At 41.8% G+C, this 26,713-nt stretch overlaps 1 protein-coding gene across 1 annotated transcript in view; it reads left to right on the plus strand.

The window, feature by feature from the left end:
• The window catches only part of LOC134539261 (neuroligin-2-like), a 106,219-nt gene that overhangs the window by 31,956 nt on the left and 47,550 nt on the right, over nt 1-26,713 (plus strand). Inside the window, exons 4-5 of the mRNA XM_063381085.1 lie at nt 3,698-3,840; nt 11,269-11,784. Of these exons, the coding sequence (XP_063237155.1) occupies nt 3,698-3,840; nt 11,269-11,784 (659 nt within the window). The remainder of the gene's footprint in view (nt 1-3,697; nt 3,841-11,268; nt 11,785-26,713) is intronic.

Consider the following 26,713-nt stretch of genomic DNA (forward strand, 5'->3'; position numbering starts at 1 on the left):
CCGTAAGTATTTAAAACAATAATGTAAAATTAAAATCTATTCTAAATATTAAACAAATAGCCAATTTACATATTCGTGCTTTCCGGTGTTGCTTACAGTTAGTACCTCTAGTTATTGACAGTACCAGAATTATAGTCAATAACACTTAGTGCAATTTAAGTCCAGCAATTATACAACTTTGGTTATCACATATTTTGTCAGCTGCTGGCATCCCAAGATCGTGCCGAACTGGCCCACTGGAGCTGTCGTAGAGAATTTAAAGGTGGTATTGTCAAGGCTTGCTAGCCGGGCTACCAGGGGGCGCCTTAGTAGCCTTCGGGTACCGAGTACCAGGGAAAACTGCAATCTGTTACGCCTCGTCAAAGTTAAATAGGCATAAATTCTAACAATAAAGGAATAGTCGGGGAAGAGAAAGGGTGTCGAAAACTCACCAAAACAGGGTGTTGCGGCTTGAACTCAGGAGAGGTCTCGCCGAGGTGCCCACGAAATCCGGACCGAAACTGGTGCGGTGGACGCGGAAGAACTCATAATTTAGTAGTAGCGAAGTTGAATCGTGCTGAGGGGTGGTCGAGAAACGATGCAGTCAGTGAGGAGTCGCGCCAATAAGTCCCTGGAATGGCACTTCGCTTTGAAAGAAAGAGGGGATACTTCGGCTTCAGATTCCGAAGATGTCCGAAGGAGGGACCGAGAAATACTTGCTTAGATATCTCGACATTGGTGTTAGTGCCCGATCGCAGCGCGATCTACTGGGGAGTGGCCGAAACAGAGAAGAAGTCGACTCGTACATTTTGAACGAGACTACTTCAAAGGCTTGGGGCTTATGGAGGAGACTGGTGGAGCACTCTGGTGGCTCGGAAAAGAACAACAGGCGGATGTAGTGTCACTACCTGCCTACAGATGGCAGGTGGATAGATCCGCAAACAATATATATTAAGCAGACCTAAAACATCGCATGTGGACATCTATGATAAATGATAAAAGTATCAAGTAATATAATGATATATGATGTATTTGTAGCGATGCGCAAGACCCCAAACCCTTTATGTAAACACGAAAAAATAAGATATTTATGCATATCCATGATTTATGGTGTTACCAGGATTGTCTAAGATCCTTGCCCCAGAAAAATCTGGGGAAATAAAAACCCTAACCATTGAACTGGGTATTATTCGCTGTGCTATTCTTCCATATCTCTCTATCTCTCTCTCAGCTTCCCTGGAGCGACCCTACAGAAATCGCTCTAGCCTCCCTCCCTGGAGTGATCTTTCGGGGATCCCCGCTCTAGACTCCCCTCCTTCGGTACTGCAACACTCTGGGGACAGCCACCAATCCCCACCATGTCTTCACCCCCTCTCCCTTCTCCATACCGAGCAAGAAGGCAGGTCAGAAGCATACCAAGCAACACAACCGCCGACAGGGCAGGAAGGAGTAACAGCTGCCGGCCTATCATCAGGGCTACTTCTTTTCCTCTCAAGCACACCAGCGCCTCTTGTTCGCCATTAGGGACACGACAGGTGTTTCATTGATTCAAGGTGTTGAGTTTGCTACAATTCAGTGGCTCCTACCAGAAACTCGTCGTTACATGGTGTTGTTCCAATAACTCGCAGTGGTTCGTAACTTGGACCATGGCGAAGAGACGCAGTGAACTCCCATTCACAAAGACTTCGGTTGTAATCCCGGTTTTACCATCCCGACATCAGTACCACAGTCTCCGGGTCGTCTCCATGGCAATGCTAACAAACTTAGTAAGGAAACAAAAGCACACAATATGTATTTACGTTTAATCATTTCTGTGCTTACTTGACAGACCATGGAATTGTTAAAATATAAACGCGATGACAATGCTTCCCACTTCCATATCTTGACTCAAATTAAACTGATAACACTGTGTGTAAATTGCTACAAAATGTTGTGGGTTTAAAGTCTGTACCTTGTTACTAGTTCTAGTCTTAGACTGTGTTCGAGAACGTACAATGTCTTAGATGAATGTCAACAGTATAACATTGTAACAACTTGTTTCCAAAGAACAATTTGCTTCGAGCTTAAATGACCGTTATCGCATTTTCAGGTCATTGTTTTGTGTTTTTATTGCCAACTGACAATATGGCTTGCTATATATTAGCACTAAAGATTACTTCATGATGTTGTCTACACGTTATGTGGTACTTGTAAAAAGTCAGGCAAATATTCTTGATCAAGATTCTTCCTAACTCAGTCATGGCCACTCATAGGCAGAAATTTTATGTGCGTGTTACCTGTTACCATAAATGTTTCGGGAGTAATTACGTGTAAAGATCTTACTGAGAACAAATCCATAAAGGCGGAATTACAATAGCCTTTGCCTCCGTCCGTGACGTCACGCATCCAGCCGAGTGGTTTACAATTGGACTTCATCCGTCCGCCAGAATAGTTTCTCAAATAAGTGCTACCAACAATCCATGTTTTTCTCTCGGAGATTAATATAGATGTTGTTAGCTATGTGTGTCATTTTTATGTAAGTATCGCATTAGCATTCCCTCAGAGTTGTGATTAAATTATTTGAACATGAGTTTTAAGAACCACGTGTTACTATACAAAACACATGAACGGCATATTCTAAAACCACAGGCTTGTATTATGGTGACAGTTGAATGACGCGACCGTCTGTCCGTCAAAAGCTTGACAAGGTTTTCACGGACGGATAGAATTTTCCGGGCTATCGGATTGGCTGCAGGTCACGTGACCAAGGAACGGATAACGGAAGGATGTAATAATGGTGCTATTCTTAATTCGCTTTAACTTGTGCGCAGAGACGTAACTAGACTAGTTTCCACTCGGGGCTAGAACTAGAGATTGGAAAAATTCGCGGTTTGAATGATCTCTAGGATGGACTCTACGATCCTCTATGTACGCGGGAATATTACACCAGCTCATTGGCTACTGACTCGTGACATCTGCTAACTGGGATGTTTATGATTCGATACTTCTTACGTTGAGGGTCATTCATTGGCTCACAGTCCTTCAGGCAAACTGTTTTCCAATCACTGAAGCGGCAATAAGTTACACGCACTTGGATTCTAGCCTATCGCGAAATGAACCCGCGGATTTTTCCTATCTCTAGCTATAACTCATATTGCCCCCCCCCCCCCCCCTCCATTCCTTTTTTCTTCCTTTTTTTTTCAAAACAACCTAACTAACCTCACAATTCTTTTCAACTTAGATGGTAAATGAATATAATTATTTTTAGTAATTTCATTTTTAATACATCGCAAGAGTGATAGTACGCAAAGAAAAATACCAGTTTTTTTTGCTTTTTGACGATATACAAACTGGCTAACAGGGCATTTACCCATTACACTGGGAATTTAAGATGCAAAAAAAAAAATAGAATGACCAAAAAAAAATTTTGAGGGAAGGGTAAAATATATATTTTTAACTTACGGTAACGATTTGATTTTCCAAAATACATTTTAAACTCGTTTAAACAATATACAGTATACTATAACACTTTTTTTTACTACGGTAGTGATAACAACTGTACAAATCTGCAACAACCATTTATTAATAATAATGTTCACAGACTTTCACGGCCGTTGTCCGAAGTAGCTTGGCTTCTGGGTTGTAGCCGAGCTACTTCAACTGAAACAGGACAGATGGAGACGGCCCACGTGTTTGGTCGGGGCCCGTGTGCTGGAGGGGAGCGCCGTGTGGTTGGCAGGCCTGTTCCACCGCGCCATCTTGCTGTCCGGGTCGTCGCTGAGCTCGTGGGCGCTGGTGGAGGAGCCGGTGGACCTGGCGCTGCGCCTGGCCCGCCAGGTGGGCTGCCCGGCGCCGCTGGACGTGAGGCGAGACCACGAGCAGGTATGTGCCGGTCGCCAAGCCTCGGTCAGCCGTGTCCAACAGACAAACCCCCGCGACGAACCTCTGAGCAGGTGCCGCCGCCGTTCCTCATATACAGACAGCACGTAGAAAATACAGTAAATTAGTCCAGCCATTGCCCACAAGCAAAAATTAAATCAACACGACAACAACGAATAATGATAAAATCAAGACAACCTGAGCAGCCACGGCCAGCTCAGCTTAACCTAATATTCACCCCCCCCCCCCCCCCTGGGCTGGACAACACCATGAGATTAAAGTAAAGTCACCACATGAAATTAAATTTAAATATTTAATGCCAATTGCATTCACCACAGCTTCGCAGAATTTTTAGAAAACAATAACACAAAAGCCAAAACAAAACTTTTATAGGTCAAACCAGGAGGTTATGGATCGCAAATAGGCGACCTGGGACTCCTACACGGGCCTCGGGGTTCGATGCCCAGTCGCGGCACTCGGCCCCTAGGTCCACACTGGCGATGATAAGATCCCTGTCAGTCGGACGAGAGTCTGTTTGGGATTGCTTCATCAAGCGTTTATCCTGAGCCTTATTCTGAGCCGTTCCTCACAGAACAAGCCTCGATAACTCGTGTCCAACAGATAAACCCCCATCGACCAGTGATGCCATCTACTGCAGAGTGTTCCCCCTAGCACCAAATTCAAATCCACCCTAAATGTCGATTAAAAAAGGGGGGGTTGTCTGTAAAGTCGGTTAATGGACGATAATCTTACGTGATAACGTCATAAGATAACATTGATGAAAAAATTGCATACTATTTTAATTTTCAAATATTATTTACAGTTTTTTTTGTAAATTTAATTTAAATAATTTTTTTAAATATAATCACGAACAATTAGTTGCAGAAATAAACTGAAATGAAATCAATGTCAATAAATTGTTAATTTGAAATGACGAAATTGGACAAATAAATAATTTTCTTTATATTGCTGCTTTTGAAAAGCCCGCCTTAACCTGTTTGATATTATAAAAGATTTTCTCGCACGGTGGTTGGCCGGTTCTTGCACGCTCGGCTCAGGCGGAACGTGACAATGAGTCATACTTTTTCGTGCGTGCAGCCGGCGCTCATCGATTTATAAGACGTTATCACGTCAAAAACCCCTAAAGTTTGCATTGTACATCCTGTTTCAGAGCTAAAATTATTTTCTCTCGAACCTTAAATTTTCGTATTTTTCTGCCCAAACAGAGAACAATAATTTTGAAAAATAACATTCAGTATCTACAATTTCATATACGTACGAATTTAATTTCGGTTAAAGAATTCTCTTGACCAGCAAGTTGTTATTGGTCGTAATGCGAAATTCAGCCACCAGCGCCACTTTTGTTGCTGTTCTTTTTTCACTTTGTTTTCGAGATAGACACTTTAATTTCATGCCCTCAAAAAATTTCTTCGATAATGTACCCGCTAAAAAATCCCCCTAAAGAATCCCCCTAAATAAATGTATCCACTAAAAAAACCATTACATCTTGGTTCCCCCTAAATTTGGGGGAAAAAACCCCTAAGTTGGCATCCCTGCCAATGACGACACCACCACAGACGAATACAGTGGGCTAACAGCGAGACAGATTCAACCATAACACCGCATGTATCCGTCTGTGTCTTTTTTTTTACGAATAAATTGCTTCAACGGTATTCTTGTGCTGTCTGATATATTTAAGTTTGAATGTGTTTATCTGTACTGTCTTCGTTGTGATGTCTATAATACCTGTTTAGGAACATCTTCAGGTTTATCTGTTTGACTTGGCCTATTATTTTGTTCTAGAACTTAATTTGCGATCTTAAATATATATTTTCCCCCCATTGATAAACAGTGCAAAACTGCAATGTTTTATGTCCAAGAAATTGTACTAAATCGAAATATCCCGTTGCATGAATCATTTAAAGAATGTGCGTCTCCCTCTGTCTCACTCCAGCAGCTAAGCGTGGCTTGTAGTATTATACAGCCATGTCTCGTGCTGTGATGCGTGTGGATGAAAAGGAATATGGTTGATATTCCTAGAAACAAAAACAAGGGTTTAGGTGTTGGATATTCTACATCTGTACCCTAACCGTATTCCTACTGTACGATAGGACACGGCCAGTCCATTTTTTTTTATAGAGAACGGATTTTGGTGTCCTATCTATTGTTGATATGTTCACAAAATTCCGTGCATGCGCAGAGCTCACTTTTTCGTTGATTTTGTCCAGATGGTGGTCTCACGTCTTGCGCCATTAACTCGTACATAATTATTTTTTTGTGATCATCGAGGGACGTACTTTATGATAACCTAACTATTCTGAGATACATTCTACACACTTTATATCCTATAACTAGAAATAACAGCAACTTCGAAAGTACTTGAGAAACTTAAATGGGTGGTTCTATTTTTGTGCGATAGTGGTGCTATCTGTAGTATTTTTGCCGGACCAATTGTATCGATGGTTGCGAAGCGTTCGCCAGAATGCGTTGGAACCAGTTTCTAGCCTCGCACAGGACACAGTTTATTAAAACTGTTCCCGATTTGTTTCCTTACTGGGATTAAGTTTGAACACGTTCTGGAAAACAGTCTGCGAGTTAGTTTACAGTTTTATCCCCACAAGACGATGCTTATTTTCTACCTTACCCGAACGTCTTGGAATACCGCCCTAAGAATCAAAAACCTATTTTTTTACACCTGGAGGTAAGAGACACCAATTCACGTAATTGTAATTTTTCAAGAGAGCAAGTTTTGAAGTCATGTCCACATAGAGATCATTAACTCCGAAATTTGTTTTCACTATTTATAGCAACCAAAAAATAGTGCACTATACCACTGCCTAGAACGAAAAATATACATCGTGGACATTGTTTCATATTGGAATTATGCGATAACTGAAACGTACGATAACTCTCCGACTATTGCTACTCGTCCAATGACGCTGGCGTATTCAAGCACTGACTTTCAGTCGAAGCTCTACTCCGGAGCTATTTTCGAACTCGCATCTTCCTCACATCTTCTAAATACACATGAAAGCTACTATTTACAACCACAAAAAAAAAGTGTAGTTTACCTCCGGGTTACAGAATACTACTAATGTCACCAAAAAAGATGATTTGGCATGATTATATTATTGTTTATTTCTATAAGGCGGAGTAATGTTAACAGTGAACAGCAGATTATGTGACTTTTTTTTCAAATAACGGTTAATTTTTGTCTTGCGTATTGCTGTGAAAGTAATTCCGGTAGTGAAACACCGGAAAGAAAATTCACCTATTTTTTCTATATTTTATTTAACAATTAAATGTGATATAAGTATTAAAAACGAGTTGTATTCATGTTCGCCATGTTGTGCCAAGTTTATAAAATCCAGCCTAACGTCCCCACGTCTCCCTTCCCGCGGATTTATAAACTTGGCAAGGGACGCAACGACGCAATAACGCATCACGCAAGTGACGCAAATAAATCGCGGGTGTTTATAAAGCACGCTAAGTTGCGAGACGTCACAGCTTGAAATTGTAAAAGACTATAAAACTAATTAATTCTAATGGACTTCTTTTGATAATTTATATATATATAATTATCATATATAAACATATGAAATTGTCTGTTATTTTATTTTAAAAAGGTTAATTTATTTCACTGTGCGAAAACACAATAAAAAAGTAATGTTTATAATAAAAATAATCTTTTGTTCTTAAAAATGTTTTCGGGTCACTTCCCTTCAAATATGTTAGGCTAAAACGTAAGCAAAACGCAAGATGTTGAAAGTTAGCGGATACTTACCCCTCGTTTTTTAGGCCGAGCGTAGTTTTTAAACGGGCATTTGAACTATTTTCTACGTCTTGAGTTTCTTGCGTTCTTGCGTTTCTTGCGTAGTTCATGAACTGCGCCTTAAACTTCTAAGGGCCTTAAACTTGTAAGGGAAGCGTGAAGTTCACTTCGTCTGCTGAGCCCGCTTGAACTATCACGAATATCCCGTACTGCAACTTCGGTAGCGCCTGGCTAGTGTTCAAATAAAAGAGCATAGGAACATTGTGATCTAGAAGTCTTCTGTTAAAGATTTTCCTGAAAAGAATTTACGAAATTGTAAGTAAAATATTGAATCCACAAATAATTTACATTTCTTCGAGACAAAAATTACAAATTTTTATAAAGTGATTCTAATCAGTTATTTTCAATCAAGGACGTGCAAAGAAAATTCAAGTAATTTTTTTAATTCTTTCGTAATAATAAGCTTTCGGGAGCCAGACGAATGCGCCATGGGAGTAGAATATAAATGTATGTCCTGCTACTGGTTCCTGGTTGTGGATTGTGAATGGCGTCAATGACCGACCGCTCATACGTCACGGCGGCCATCTGGGCCTTCTAAATTTACTCAGAATCTCTATAAAAAAAAAAAAAAAAAGTTCCCTATTTCTTGGGAAAAATTCCCAAGAAAAAAAAATTTGAAATTCGGAATACCTCAAATACTCTTGCCTAAAAACTGCTTAAAATCCCCATCGACAAGCCTCAAAGCCATGACGACCTTGGCCATAAACTTGAAATTCTGTAATTTTTGACCAAAAAATGTCATAACAATTCCCCAAAATAAGAATGCTTATTTTAAATGTTTAGTTACTTAATCGATTTCGGTTCTCGGTTCGATTCCCGGCGAAAGTAAACGTGTAATTTATTACATACCATTTAAAGAATTTAGTTAAAATTTAAATCTAATTTGAATTAAAAAATGTTTACGTCACACCCGCCATCTTTGATTCTAGAAACGTTGTTTTTTTCGTTCCACCCGGCAACTCGAAAATCTGTAATTGTTTAACTATAATATCATAAAATAATTTTTAAAATCATAAAAAATGCAATAAATAAAATTTTAAATAATAAATTCCTCCATGACTTCGACCGTTACAGTTACACTTAACGTTACGCCCGCCATCTTGGATTCTAGAACGTTACACTTAATGTTACGGTCGCCATCTTGTATGTGTATGTTATCGTTGCACTAACCGTTACGGCCGCCATCTTGGATTCTATATCATTGCAAATTTTCGTTATTGCTGCCATCATGAAAATCCGTATTTATTATCCAATTTTTGAACAGAAAAGTTTCAAAATTAATTTAAAAAATTCATTTGGTTGAATTTTAATAAAAAAAAGGGCTCATTCATCATGAAGCCCTCGGTTCCAATTATACGAGGTCATTCGATTAAAAATGGCATTGTTCCTTCCTCCAGGGAAGCCATTGGAAAGCTGACCTTCCACCCCTAATGCCAAGACAGATATTACGCCAGCCAGTATGACGTCATGGAAGCCATCTTGGGTCCACCATCTTGTTGTCGTCTGTTGGTGGTCAAAATTTCATTTCCTGTAAAATATAAAATCAATTTTTATGAGTCTTTTAATTCATAATGTTCAATTAAATAATGTCTTACATTTTTTTTCATATTACGACGTTTCTTTGATTGGATTTACGCGAGTAGTTTACATATTCGTGTTCATGCATACTTCACTTCCAGTTTTAACAGCCCTCAGGATATCACTTCCAAAGACGAGTACGAATAATATACTTCAGGTATGTTACGTCTTTGCGTCATTGCGTTTTTACGAAATTAATAACCCGACATCAGGCCGGGCTGCGGCTAATAACTATGCAGAGAACGTAACGATGCAACCGACGTAAGAAACGAAGTGTAGTTAAAAAGTACGGAAGTCGTAAGATTTCACCAACCCTACAGCTAGAAATTGTTAAACAGTTTAAAACTAATTTCTTCTCAGGGATTCTTTTGGTAATTCATGTTTGTCATTAAAAACATGTAAAAAAATTTTTTACTTAACGAAAGTTTACCATGTCAAAAACGTGAATTGCATAACAAAAACCACATCGCAGCTTTCTAGACACAATACGTTTGCGTCTCCAGAAATTTTCGGAACACTATATCTTCTAATATGGAAGGCAGAAACGCAAGCCGAACAGCAAGAAGTTGAAAGTTGGTAGGTGCTAGCGATGCGTTTTTGCGTCTTGCGTAATTTATAAACTAGTATATGTCGTTTTTGCGTCTATTGATTCCTGCGTCCTTGCGCCGTTGCTAAGGCCAGGTTTATAAACTACGCAAAAAACGAAACTACTAAACAACGCAAAACGTTACCAACGCAAGAAATTCACGGTGGTTTATAAGCAAGAAAGTCGCTAAGATTCAACCAAAACTATGCATTTCAATTTAAAAGCATAGAACATTTATTTCCACGGACCCATTTTAATATTTCATGTTTATCTTGGGAACTTTTAACTTTTCGAATAATTTTACTTAAATATATGTTTTTACTGTCCGGAAATTAAGTAGTGAAAACGTCATATATATCATAACGACACATAATAGCTGAAGTTGAATAATGATCGATACATGCGTGGTGATTTTGGGACTTGAGTATTTGATAAACAACGTTAATGAACTTTGGCGTTCTTGCTCGTCTTATGTAGTTTATAAAACCTTGCTAAGTATTTGAGCTCTTGATAAGCCTTTGACCCCCTTTTTAAGGTTTAAGTCCTTGCTAAGTTGATCCCTCGTTAAGTATTTGGGCCTTAGTTAAGTGTTAGTAAGTGTTGAGCCCTTGCTAAATATTTGAGCCCTTATTTAGTGTTGAGAACTTTCTGAATGTTAGCCTAAGTATTTGAGCCCTTGTTAAGTGTTGAGAAATTTCTGGGTTTTTTAGCCTCTGCTACGTATTTCAGCCCTTTATAAGTGTTGAGAACATTCTGGGTGTTTGAGCCCTTTCTAAGAATTTGAACCTTGTTAAGTGTTGAGAACTTGCAAAATGTTTGAGCCCTTGCTAAGTTTTTGAGCCCTTGTTAACTGTTGAAAACTTTCTGAGTAATGATATTTAGAGTAGTGTTTGAGCCCTTGTTGAGTTTTAAGACCTAAAGGATAGTTGGATGTCTTGCTGAGAATTAGAGGTCTTGTTGGGTGTTTTGAGGCCTTCTGAGTGTTTGAGACCTTGCTAAGTAGTAATTTGAGTCTTTGTTAAGTTTTGAGTAACTTGCTAAATGTTTAAGCCCTAGTTAATTGTTGAGAACTTGCTGAGTAATGACATATTGAGGAGTGTTTGAGGCCTTGTTAAGTGTTTGAGGCCTTCTGAGTATTAAGCCCTTGCTAAGACTTTGAGCTCTTGTTAAGTGCTTTATCTCTTGCCGAATGTTTGAGACCTTGACAAGTATTTGAGTCCCTGCTTAGTTTTGAAACTTAAAGGAATGTTTGAGGCCTTGCTGCGTGTTTGATCCCTTGTTAACTATTTGAGCCCTTGTTAAGTGTTGAGAACTGGCTGAGTGTGTTTGAACCCTTGCTGAGTGTTTATGATACCTTGCAGAGTGTTTGAACCCTTGTTAAGTGTTGAGAACTTGCCGAGCAATGAGCCCTAGAGGAGCGCGTGCGCCCGTGCAGGTGGTGGACTGCCTGCGCCTGGCGCCGCTGCGCGACCTGCTGCGCGCCGACGTGGCGGCCCCCGCCTACCTGAGCGCCTTCGGGCCGAGCGTGGACGGCGTGGTGGTGCGCCACGACTCCTCCCCCGCCGCGCTGCTGGCGGGCCGCAGCTACGACCTGCTGTTCGGCGTGGTCTCGGCCGAGGCGCTGTGGCGCTTCAGCGCGCGCGACCTGCAGGCGGGCTTCGAGGGCGCGCGCCGCGACCGCATCCTGCGCACCTACGTGCGCAACGCCTACTCCTACCACCTGTCCGAGATCTTCTTCGCCGTGGCCAACGAGTACACGGACTGGGAGCGCACGGCGCTGCACCCGGCCAACACGCGCGATGCCACCGTCGCGGCGCTGGGCGACGCCGAGGTGGTGGCGCCGCTGGTGCGCACTGGGGAGCTGCACAGCCGGCGCCTGGGGCCCGGGCCGCAGGCGCGCTCCTTCTTCTGCGTGTTCGACTACCAGAGCAGGGACAGCGACTACCCGCAGGTGCCCGCCTTCCACCACGCCTCACCACCGTCCCGTGTCCCAGTTACATTAGTACCTGTACTACAACAGCTAGCTTAGACAACCACATACACTACTTCCCGTGTCCCAGTTACAATAGTACCTGTACAATACTACAACAGCTAGCTTAGACAACCACATACACTACTTCCCGTGTCCCAGTTACAATACTACCTATACAATACTACAACAGCTAGCTTAGACAACCACATTCACTACTTACCGTGTCCCAGTTACAATAGTACCTGTACAATACAACAACAGCTAGCTTAGACAACCACATCTACTACTTCCCGTGTCCCAGTTACAATACTACCTAGTACCTGTACAATACTACAACAGCTAGCTTAGACAACCACAAACACTACTTCCGTGTCCCAGTTACAATAGTACCTGTACAATACTACAACAGCTAGCTTAGACAACCACATACACTACTTCCCGTGTCCCAGTTACAATAGTACCTGTATAATACTACAACAGCTAGCTTAGACAACCACATCTACTACTTCCCGTGTCCCAGTTACAATACTACCTGTACTACAACAGCTAGGATAGACAACCACATACACTACTTCCCGTGTCCCAGTTACAATAGTACCTGTACAATACTACAACAGCTAGCTTAGACAACCACATACACTACTTCCCGTGTCCCAGTTACAATAGTACCTGTACAATACTACAACAGCTAGCTTAGACAACCACATACACTACTTCCCGTGTCCCAGTTACAATAGTACCTGTACAATACTACAACAGCTAGCTTAGACAACCACATACACTACTTCCCGTGTCCCAGTTACAATAGTACCTGTACAATACTACAACAGCTAGCTTAGACAACCACATCTACTACTTCCCGTGTCCCAGTTACATTAGTACCTGTACTACAACAGCTAGCTTAGACAACCACATACACTACTTCCCGTGTCCCAGTTACAATACTACCTGTACAATACTACAACAGCTAGCTTAGACAACCACATACACTACTTCCCGTGTCCCAGTTACAATAGTACCTGTACAATACTACAACAGCTAGCTTAGACAACCACATCTACTACTTCCCGTGTCCCAGTTACAATACTACCTGTACTACAACAGCTAGGATAGACAACCACATACACTACTTCCCGTGTCCCAGTTACAATAGTACCTGTACAATACTACAACAGCTAGCTTAGACAACCACATACACTACTTCCCATGTCCCAGTTACAATAGTACCTGTACAATACTACAACAGCTAGCTTAGACAACCACATACACAACTTCCCGTGTCCCAGTTACAATAGTACCTGTACAATACTACAACAGCTAGCTTAGACAACCACATACACTACTTCCCGTGTCCCAGTTACAATAGTACCTGTACAATACTACAACAGCTAGCTTAGACAACCACATACACTACTTCCCGTGTCCCAGTTACAATAGTACCTGTACAATACTACAACAGCTAGCTTAGACAACCACATACACTACTTCCCGTGTCCCAGTTACAATACTACCTGTACTACAACAGCTAGGATAGACAACCACAAACACTACTTCCCGTGTCCCAGTTACAATAGTACCCGTACAATACTACAACAGCTAGCTTAGACAACCACATACACTACTTCCCGTGTCCCAGTTACAATAGTACCTGTACAATACTACAACAGCTAGCTTAGACAACCACATACACTACTTCCCGTGTCCCAGTTACAATAGTACCTATACAATACTAAAACAGCTAGCTTAGACAACCACTTACACTACTTCCCGTGTCCCAGTTACAATAGTACCTGTACAATACTACAACAGCTAGCTTAGACAACCACATACACTACTTCCCGTGTCCCAGTTACAATACTACCTGTACTACAACAGCTAGGATAGACAACCACATACACTACTTCCCGTGTCCCAGTTACAATAGTACCTGTACAATACTACAACAGCTAGCTTAGACAACCACATACACTACTTGCCGTGTCCCAGTTACAATAGTACCTGTACAATACTACAACAGCTAGCTTAGACAACCACATACACTACTTCCCGTGTCCCAGTTACAATACTACCTGTACAATACTACAACAGCTAGCTTAGACAACCACATACACTACTTCCCGTGTCCCAGTTACAATAGTACCTGTACAATACTACAACAGCTAGCTTAGACAACCACATCTACTACTTCCCGTGTCCCAGTTACAATACTACCTGTACTACAACAGCTAGGATAGACAACCACATACACTACTTCCCGTGTCCCAGTTACAATAGTACCTGTACAATACTACAACAGCTAGCTTAGACAACTACATACACTACTTCCCGTGTCCCAGTTACAATAGTACCTGTACAATACTACAACAGCTAGCTTAGACAACCACATACACTACTTCCCGTGTCCCAGTTACAATAGTACCTGTACAATACTACAACAGCTAGCTTAGACAACCACATCTACTACTTCCCGTGTCCCAGTTACAATACTACCTGTACTACAACAGCTAGGATAGACAACCACATACACTACTTCCCGTGTCCCAGTTACAATAGTACCTGTACAATACTACAACAGCTAGCTTAGACAACCACACACTACTTCCCGTGTCCCAGTCACAATAGTACCTGTACAATACTACAACAGCTAGCTTAGACAACCACATACACTACTTCCCGTGTCCCAGTTACACTAGTACCTGTACAATACTACAACAGCTAGCTTAGACAACCACATACACTACTTCCCGTGTCCCAGTTACAATAGTACCTGTATAATACTACAACAGCTAGCTTAGACAACCACATCTACTACTTCCCGTGTCCCAGTTACAATACTACCTGTACTACAACAGCTAGGATAGACAACCACATACACTACTTCCCGTGTCCCAGTTACAATAGTACCTGTACAATACTACAACAGCTAGCTTAGACAACCACATCTACTACTTCCCGTGTCCCAGTTACAATACTACCTTTACTACAACAGCTAGGATAGACAACCACATACACTACTTCCCGTGTCCCAGTTAAAATAGTACCTGTACAATTCTACAACAGCTAGCTTAGACAACCACATACACTACTTCCCGTGTCCCAGTTACAATAGTACCTGTACAATACTACAACAGCTAGCTTAGACAACCACATACACAACTTCCCGTGTCCCAGTTACAATAGTACCTGTACAATACTACAACAGCTAGCTTAGACAACCACATACTACTTCCCGTGTCCCAGTTACAATAGTACCTGTACAATACTACAACAGCTAGCTTAGACAACCACATAGTCTACTTCCCGTGTCCCAGTTACAATACTACCTGTACTACAACAGCTAGGATAGACAACCACATACACTACTTCCCGTGTCCCAGTTACAATAGTACCTGTACAATACTACAACAGCTAGCTTAGACAACCACATCTACTACTTCCCGTGTCCCAGTTACAATAGTACCTGTACAATACTACAACAGGTAGCTTAGACAACCACATACACTACTTCCCGTGTCCCTGTTACAATAGTACCTGTACAATACTACAACAGCTAGCTTAGACAACCACATACACTACTTCCCGTGTCCCAGTTACAATACTACCTGTACTACAACAGCTAGGATAGACAACCACATACACTACTTCCCGTGTCCCAGTTACAATAGTACCTGTACAATACTACAACAGCTTGGATAGACAACCACATACACTACTTCCCGTGTCCCAGTTACAATAGTACCTGTACAATACTACAACAGCTAGCTTAGACAACCACATACACTACTTCCCGTGTCCCAGTTACAATAGTACCTGTACAATACTACAACAGCTAGCTTAGACAACCACATCTACTACTTCCCGTGTCCCAGTTACAATACTACCTGTACTACAACAGCTAGGATAGACAACCACATACACTACTTCCCGTGTCCCAGTTACAATAGTACCTGTACAATACTACAACAGCTAGCTTAGACAACCACATCTACTACTTCCCGTGTCCCAGTTACAATACTACCTGTACTACAACAGCTAGGATAGACAACCACATACACTACTTCCCGTGTCCCAGTTAAAATAGTACCTGTACAATACTACAACAGCTAGCTTAGACAACCACATACACTACTTCCCGTGTCCCAGTTACAATAGTACCTGTACAATACTACAACAGCTAGCTTAGACAACCACATACACAACTTCCCGTGTCCCAGTTACAATAGTACCTGTACAATACTACAACAGCTAGCTTAGACAACCACATACACTACTTCCCGTATCCCAGTTACAATAGTACCTGTACAATACTACAACAGCTAGCTTAGACAACCACATACACTACTTCCCGTGTCCCAGTTACAATAGTACCTGTACAATACTACAACAGCTAGCTTAGACAACCACATACACTACTTCCCGTGTCCCAGTTACAATACTACCTGTACTACAACAGCTAGGATAGACAACCACATACACTACTTCCCGTGTCCCAGTTACAATAGTGCCTGTACAATACTACAACAGCTAGCTTAGACAACCACATACACTACTTCCCGTGTCCCAGTTACAATAGTACCTGTACAATACTACAACAGCTAGCTTAGACAACCACATACACTACTTCCCGTGTCCCAGTTACAATAGTACCTGTATAATACTACAACAGCTAGCTTAGACAACCACATCTACTACTTCCCGTGTCCCAGTTACAATACTACCTCTACTACAACAGCTAGGATAGACAACCACATACACTACTTCCCGTGTCCCAGTTACAATAGTACCTGTACAATACTACAATAGCTAGCTTAGACAACCACATACACTACTTCCCGTGTCCCAGTTACAATAGTACCTGTACAATACTACAACAGCTAGCTTAGACAACCACATACACTACTTCCCGTGTCCCAGTTACAATAGTACCTGTACAATACTACAACAGCTAGCTTAGACAACCACATACACTACTTCCCGTGTCCCAGTTACAATAGTACCTGTACAATACTACAACAGCTAGCTTAGACAACCACATCTACTACTTCCCGTGTCCCAGTTACAATAGTACCTGTACAATACTACAACAGCTAGCTTAGACAACCACATACACTACTTCCCGTGTCCCAGTTACAATAGTACCTGTACAATACTACAACAGCTAGCTTAGACAACCACATACACTACTTCCCGTGTCCCAGTTACAATACTACCTGTACTACAACAGCTAGGATAGACAACCACATACACTACTTCCCGTGTCCCAGTTACAATAGTACCTGTACAATACTACAACAGCTAGCTTAGACAACCACATCTACTACTTCCCAAGTCCCAATTACAATAGTACCTGTACAATACTACAACAGCTAGCTTAGACAACCACATACACTACTTCCCGTGTCCCAGTTACAATAGTACCTGTACAATAGTACAACAGCTAGCTTAGACAACCACATACACTACTTCCCGTGTCCCAGTTACAATACTACCTGTACTACAAAAGCTAGGATAGACAACCACATACACTACTTCCCGTGTCCCAGTTACAATAGTACCTGTACAATACTACAACAGCTAGGATAGACAACCACATACACTACTTCCCGTGTCCCAGTTACAATAGTACCTGTACAATACTACAACAGCTAGCTTAGACAACCACATACACTACTTCCCGTGTCCCAGTTACAATAGTACCTGTACAATACTACAACAGCTAGCTTAGACAACCACATACACTACTTCCCGTGTCCCAGTTACAATAGTACCTGTACAATACTACAACAGCTAGCTTAGACAACCACATACACTACTTCCCGTGTCCCAGTTACAATAGTACCTGTACAATACTACAACAGCTAGCTTAGACAACCACATACACTACTTCCCGTGTCCCAGTTACAATAGTACCTGTACAATACTACAACAGCTAGCTTAGACAACCACATCTACTACTTCCCGTGTTCCAGATACAATAGTACCTGTACAATACTACAACAGCTAGCTTAGACAACCACATACACTACTTCCCGTGTCCCAGTTGCAATAGTACCTGTACAATACTACAACAGCTAGCTTAGACAACCACATACACTACTTCCCGTGTCCCAGTTACAATACTACCTGTACTACAATAGCTAGGATAGACAACCACATACACTACTTCCCGTGTCCCAGTTACAATAGTACCTGTACAATACTACAACAGCTAGGATAGACAACCACATACACTACTTCCCGTGTCCCAGTTACAATAGTACCTGTACAATACTACAACAGCTAGCTTAGACAACCACATACACTACTTCCCGTGTCCCAGTTACAATAGTACCTGTACAATACTACAACAGCTAGCTTAGACAACCACATACACTACTTCCCGTGACCCAGTTACAATAGTACCTGTACAATACTACAACAGCTAGCTTAGACAACCACATACACTACTTCCCGTGTCCCAGTTACAATAGTACCTGTACAATACTACAACAGCTAGCTTAGACAACCACATCTACTACTTCCCGTGTCCCAGTTACATTAGTACCTGTACTACAACAGCTAGCTTAGACAACCACATACACTACTTCCAGTGTCCCAGTTACAATACTACCTGTACAATACTACAACAGCTAGCTTAGACAACCACATACACTACTTCCCGTGTCCCAGTTACAATAGTACCTGTACAATACTACAACAGCTAGCTTAGAAAACCACATCTACTACTTCCCGTGTCCCAGTTACAATACTACCTGTACTACAACAGCTAGGATAGACAACCACATACACTACTTCCCGTGTCCCAGTTACAATAGTACCTGTACAATACTACAACAGCTAGCTTAGACAACCACATACACTACTTCCCGTGTCCCAGTTACAATAGTACCTGTACAATACTACAACAGCTAGCTTAGACAACCACATACACTACTTCCCGTGTCCCAGTTACAATAGTACCTGTACAATACTACAACAGCTAGCTTAGACAACCACAAACACTTCTTCCCGTGTCCCAGTTACAATAGTACCTGTACAATACTACAACAGCTAGCTTAGACAACCACATCTACTACTTCCCGTGTCCCAGTTACAATACTACCTGTACTACAACAGCTAGGATAGACAACCACATACACTACTTCCCGTGTCCCAGTTACAATAGTACCTGTACAATACTACAACAGCTAGCTTAGACAACCACATACACTACTTCCCGTGTCCCAGTTACAATAGTACCTGTACAATACTACAACAGCTAGCTTAGACAACTACATACACTACTTCCCGTGTCCCAGTTACAATACTACCTGTACTACAACAGCTAGGATAGACAACCACATACACTACTTCCCGTGTCCCAGTTACAATAGTACCTCTACAATACTACAACAGCTAGCTTAGACAACCACATCTACTACTTTCCGTGTCCCAGTTACAATAGTACCTGTACAATACTACAACAGCTAGCTTAGACAACCACATACACTACTTCCCGTGTCCCAGTTACAATAGTACCTGTACAATACTACAACAGCTAGCTTAGACAACCACATACACTACTTCCCGTGTCCCAGTTACAATACTACCTGTACTACAAAAGCTAGGATAGACAACCACATACACTACTTCCCGTGTCCCAGTTACAATAGTACCTGTACAATACTACAACAGCTAGGATAGACAACCACATACACTACTTCCCGTGTCCCAGTTACAATAGTACCTGTACAATACTACAACAGCTAGCTTAGACAACCACATACACTACTTCCCGTGTCCCAGTTACAATAGTACCTGTACAATACTACAACAGCTAGCTTAGACAACCACATACACTACTTCCCGTGTCCCAGTTACAATACTACCTGTACTACAACAGCTAGGATAGACAACCACAAACACTACTTCCCGTGTCCCAGTTACAATAGTACCCGTACAATACTACAACAGCTAGCTTAGACAACCACATACACTACTTCCCGTGTCCCAGTTACAATAGTACCTGTACAATACTACAACAGCTAGCTTAGACAACCACATACACTACTTCCCGTGTCCCAGTTACAATAGTACCTATACAATACTAAAACAGCTAGCTTAGACAACCACTTACACTACTTCCCGTGTCCCAGTTACAATAGTACCTGTACAATACTACAACAGCTAGCTTAGACAACCACATACACTACTTCCCGTGTCCCAGTTACAATACTACCTGTACTACAACAGCTAGGATAGACAACCACATACACTACTTCCCGTGTCCCATTTACAATAGTACCTGTACAATACTACAACAGCTAGCTTAGACAACCACATACACTACTTCCTGTGTCCCAGTTACAATAGTACCTGTACAATACTACAACAGCTAGCTTAGACAACCACATCTACTACTTCCCGTGTCCCAGTTACAATAGTACCTGTACAATACTACAACAGCTAGCTTAGACAACCACATACACTACTTCCCGTGTCCCAGTTGCAATAGTACCTGTACAATACTACAACAGCTAGCTTAGACAACCACATACACTACTTCCCGTGTCCCAGTTACAATACTATTTGTACTACAATAGCTAGGATAGACAATCACATACACTACTTCCCGTGTCCCAGTTACAATAGTACCTGTACAATACTACAACAGCTAGGATAGACAACCACATACACTACTTCCCGTGTCCCAGTTACAATAGTACCTGTACAATACTACAACAGCTAGCTTAGACAACCACATACACTACTTCCCGTGTCCCAGTTACAATAGTACCTGTACAATACTACAACAGCTAGCTTAGACAACCACATACACTACTTCCCGTGACCCAGTTACAATAGTACCTGTACAATACTACAACAGCTAGCTTAGACAACCACATACACTACTTCCCGTGTCCCAGTTACAATAGTACCTGTACAATACTACAACAGCTAGCTTAGACAACCACATCTACTACTTCCCGTGTCCCAGTTACATTAGTACCTGTACTACAACAGCTAGCTTAGACAACCACATACACTACTTCCAGTGTCCCAGTTACAATACTACCTGTACAATACTACAACAGCTAGCTTAGACAACCACATACACTACTTCCCGTGTCCCAGTTACAATAGTACCTGTACAATACTACAACAGCTAGCTTAGACAACCACATCTACTACTTCCCGTGTCCCAGTTACAATACTACCTGTACTACAACAGCTAGGATAGACAACCACATACACTACTTCCCGTGTCCCAGTTAAAATAGTACCTGTACAATACTACAACAGCTAGCTTAGACAACCACATACACTACTTCCCGTGTCCCAGTTACAATACTACCTGTACTACAATAGCTAGGATAGACAACCACATACACTACTTCCCGTGTCCCAGTTACAATAGTACCTGTACAATACTACAACAGCTAGGATAGACAACCACATACACTACTTCCCGTGTCCCAGTTACAATAGTACCTGTACAATACTACAACAGCTAGCTTAGACAACCACATACACTACTTCCCGTGTCCCAGTTACAATAGTACCTGTACAATACTACAACAGCTAGCTTAGACAACCACATACACTACTTCCCGTGACCCAGTTACAATAGTACCTGTACAATACTACAACAGCTAGCTTAGACAACCACATACACTACTTCCCGTGTCCCAGTTACAATAGTACCTGTACAATACTACAACAGCTATCTTAGACAACCACATCTACAACTTCCCGTGTCCCAGTTACATTAGTACCTGTACTACAACAGCTAGCTTAGACAACCACATACACTACTTCCAGTGTCCCAGTTACAATACTACCTGTACAATACTACAACAGCTAGCTTAGACAACCACATACACTACTTCCCGTGTCCCAGTTACAAAGGTACCTGTACAATACTACAACAGCTAGCTTAGACAACCACATCTACTACTTCCCGTGTCCCAGTTACAATACTACCTGTACTACAACAGCTAGGATAGACAACCACATACACTACTTCCCGTGTCCCAGTTACAATAGTACCTGTACAATACTACAACAGCTAGCTTAGACAACCACATACACTACTTCCCGTGTCCCAGTTACAATAGTACCTGTACAATACTACAACAGCTAGCTTAGACAACCACATACACTACTTCCCGTGTCCCAGTTACAATAGTACCTGTACAATACTACAACAGCTAGCTTAGAATACCACATACACTACTTCCCGTGTCCCAGTTACAATAGTACCTGTACAATACTACAACAGCTAGCTTAGACAACCACATCTACTACTTCCCGTGTCCCAGTTACAATACTACCTGTACTACAACAGCTAGGATAGACAACCACATACACTACTTCCCGTGTCCCAGTTACAATAGTACCTGTACAATACTACAACAGCTAGCTTAGACAACCACATACACTACTTCCCGTGTCCCAGTTACAATGGTACCTGTACAATACTACAACAGCTAGCTTAGACAACCACATACACAACTTCCCGTGTCCCAGTTACAATAGTACCTGTACAATACTACAACACCTAGCTTAGACAACCACATACACTACTTCCCGTGTCCCAGTTACAATAGTACCTGTACAATACTACAACAGCTAGCTTAGACAATCACATACACTACTTCCCGTGTCCCAGTTACAATACTACCTGTACAATACTACAACAGCTAGCTTAGACAACCACATACACTACTTCCCGTGTCCCAGTTACAATACTACCTGTACTACAACAGCTAGGATAGACAACCACATACACTACTTCCCGTGTCCCAGTTACCATAGTACCTGTACAATACTACAACAGCTAGCTTAGACAACCACATACACTACTTCCCGTGTCCCAGTTACAATAGTACCTGTACAATACTACAACAGCTAGCTTAGACAACCACATACACTACTTCCCGTGTCCCAGTTACAATAGTACCTGTACAATACTACAACAGCTAGCTTAGACAACCACATACACTACTTCCCGTGTCCCAGTTACAATAGTACCTGTATAATACTACAACAGCTAGCTTAGACAACCACATCTACTACTTCCCGTGTCCCAGTTACAATACTACCTGTACTACAACAGCTAGGATAGACAACCACATACACTACTTCCCGTGTCCCAGTTACAATAGTACCTGTACAATACTACAACAGCTAGCTTAGACAACCACATCTACTACTTCCCGTGTCCCAGTTACAATACTACCTTTACTACAACAGCTAGGATAGACAACCACATACACTACTTCCCGTGTCCCAGTTAAAATAGTACCTGTACAATTCTACAACAGCTAGCTTAGACAACCACATACACTACTTCCCGTGTCCCAGTTACAATAGTACCTGTACAATACTACAACAGCTAGCTTAGACAACCACATACACAACTTCCCGTGTCCCAGTTACAATAGTACCTGTACAATACTACAACAGCTAGCTTAGACAACCACATACTACTTCCCGTGTCCCAGTTACAATAGTACCTGTACAATACTACAACAGCTAGCTTAGACAACCACATAGTCTACTTCCCGTGTCCCAGTTACAATACTACCTGTACTACAACAGCTAGGATAGACAACCACATACACTACTTCCCGTGTCCCAGTTACAATAGTACCTGTACAATACTACAACAGCTAGCTTAGACAACCACATCTACTACTTCCCGTGTCCCAGTTACAATAGTACCTGTACAATACTACAACAGGTAGCTTAGACAACCACATACACTACTTCCCGTGTCCCTGTTACAATAGTACCTGTACAATACTACAACAGCTAGCTTAGACAACCACATACACTACTTCCCGTGTCCCAGTTACAATACTACCTGTACTACAACAGCTAGGATAGACAACCACATACACTACTTCCCGTGTCCCAGTTACAATAGTACCTGTACAATACTACAACAGCTTGGATAGACAACCACATACACTACTTCCCGTGTCCCAGTTACAATAGTACCTGTACAATACTACAACAGCTAGCTTAGACAACCACATACACTACTTCCCGTGTCCCAGTTACAATAGTACCTGTACAATACTACAACAGCTAGCTTAGACAACCACATCTACTACTTCCCGTGTCCCAGTTACAATACTACCTGTACTACAACAGCTAGGATAGACAACCACATACACTACTTCCCGTGTCCCAGTTACAATAGTACCTGTACAATACTACAACAGCTAGCTTAGACAACCACATCTACTACTTCCCGTGTCCCAGTTACAATACTACCTGTACTACAACAGCTAGGATAGACAACCACATACACTACTTCCCGTGTCCCAGTTAAAATAGTACCTGTACAATACTACAACAGCTAGCTTAGACAACCACATACACTACTTCCCGTGTCCCAGTTACAATAGTACCTGTACAATACTACAACAGCTAGCTTAGACAACCACATACACAACTTCCCGTGTCCCAGTTACAATAGTACCTGTACAATACTACAACAGCTAGCTTAGACAACCACATACACTACTTCCCGTATCCCAGTTACAATAGTACCTGTACAATACTACAACAGCTAGCTTAGACAACCACATACACTACTTCCCGTGTCCCAGTTACAATAGTACCTGTACAATACTACAACAGCTAGCTTAGACAACCACATACACTACTTCCCGTGTCCCAGTTACAATACTACCTGTACTACAACAGCTAGGATAGACAACCACATACACTACTTCCCGTGTCCCAGTTACAATAGTGCCTGTACAATACTACAACAGCTAGCTTAGACAACCACATACACTACTTCCCGTGTCCCAGTTACAATAGTACCTGTACAATACTACAACAGCTAGCTTAGACAACCACATACACTACTTCCCGTGTCCCAGTTACAATAGTACCTGTATAATACTACAACAGCTAGCTTAGACAACCACATCTACTACTTCCCGTGTCCCAGTTACAATACTACCTCTACTACAACAGCTAGGATAGACAACCACATACACTACTTCCCGTGTCCCAGTTACAATAGTACCTGTACAATACTACAATAGCTAGCTTAGACAACCACATACACTACTTCCCGTGTCCCAGTTACAATAGTACCTGTACAATACTACAACAGCTAGCTTAGACAACCACATACACTACTTCCCGTGTCCCAGTTACAATAGTACCTGTACAATACTACAACAGCTAGCTTAGACAACCACATACACTACTTCCCGTGTCCCAGTTACAATAGTACCTGTACAATACTACAACAGCTAGCTTAGACAACCACATCTACTACTTCCCGTGTCCCAGTTACAATAGTACCTGTACAATACTACAACAGCTAGCTTAGACAACCACATACACTACTTCCCGTGTCCCAGTTACAATAGTACCTGTACAATACTACAACAGCTAGCTTAGACAACCACATACACTACTTCCCGTGTCCCAGTTACAATACTACCTGTACTACAACAGCTAGGATAGACAACCACATACACTACTTCCCGTGTCCCAGTTACAATAGTACCTGTACAATACTACAACAGCTAGCTTAGACAACCACATCTACTACTTCCCAAGTCCCAATTACAATAGTACCTGTACAATACTACAACAGCTAGCTTAGACAACCACATACACTACTTCCCGTGTCCCAGTTACAATAGTACCTGTACAATAGTACAACAGCTAGCTTAGACAACCACATACACTACTTCCCGTGTCCCAGTTACAATACTACCTGTACTACAAAAGCTAGGATAGACAACCACATACACTACTTCCCGTGTCCCAGTTACAATAGTACCTGTACAATACTACAACAGCTAGGATAGACAACCACATACACTACTTCCCGTGTCCCAGTTACAATAGTACCTGTACAATACTACAACAGCTAGCTTAGACAACCACATACACTACTTCCCGTGTCCCAGTTACAATAGTACCTGTACAATACTACAACAGCTAGCTTAGACAACCACATACACTACTTCCCGTGTCCCAGTTACAATAGTACCTGTACAATACTACAACAGCTAGCTTAGACAACCACATACACTACTTCCCGTGTCCCAGTTACAATAGTACCTGTACAATACTACAACAGCTAGCTTAGACAACCACATACACTACTTCCCGTGTCCCAGTTACAATAGTACCTGTACAATACTACAACAGCTAGCTTAGACAACCACATCTACTACTTCCCGTGTTCCAGATACAATAGTACCTGTACAATACTACAACAGCTAGCTTAGACAACCACATACACTACTTCCCGTGTCCCAGTTGCAATAGTACCTGTACAATACTACAACAGCTAGCTTAGACAACCACATACACTACTTCCCGTGTCCCAGTTACAATACTACCTGTACTACAATAGCTAGGATAGACAACCACATACACTACTTCCCGTGTCCCAGTTACAATAGTACCTGTACAATACTACAACAGCTAGGATAGACAACCACATACACTACTTCCCGTGTCCCAGTTACAATAGTACCTGTACAATACTACAACAGCTAGCTTAGACAACCACATACACTACTTCCCGTGTCCCAGTTACAATAGTACCTGTACAATACTACAACAGCTAGCTTAGACAACCACATACACTACTTCCCGTGACCCAGTTACAATAGTACCTGTACAATACTACAACAGCTAGCTTAGACAACCACATACACTACTTCCCGTGTCCCAGTTACAATAGTACCTGTACAATACTACAACAGCTAGCTTAGACAACCACATCTACTACTTCCCGTGTCCCAGTTACATTAGTACCTGTACTACAACAGCTAGCTTAGACAACCACATACACTACTTCCAGTGTCCCAGTTACAATACTACCTGTACAATACTACAACAGCTAGCTTAGACAACCACATACACTACTTCCCGT

The sequence above is a fragment of the Bacillus rossius genome, chromosome 15 (genome assembly GCF_032445375.1).
Source record: "Bacillus rossius redtenbacheri isolate Brsri chromosome 15, Brsri_v3, whole genome shotgun sequence".
Classification (NCBI taxonomy): domain Eukaryota; kingdom Metazoa; phylum Arthropoda; class Insecta; order Phasmatodea; family Bacillidae; genus Bacillus; species Bacillus rossius.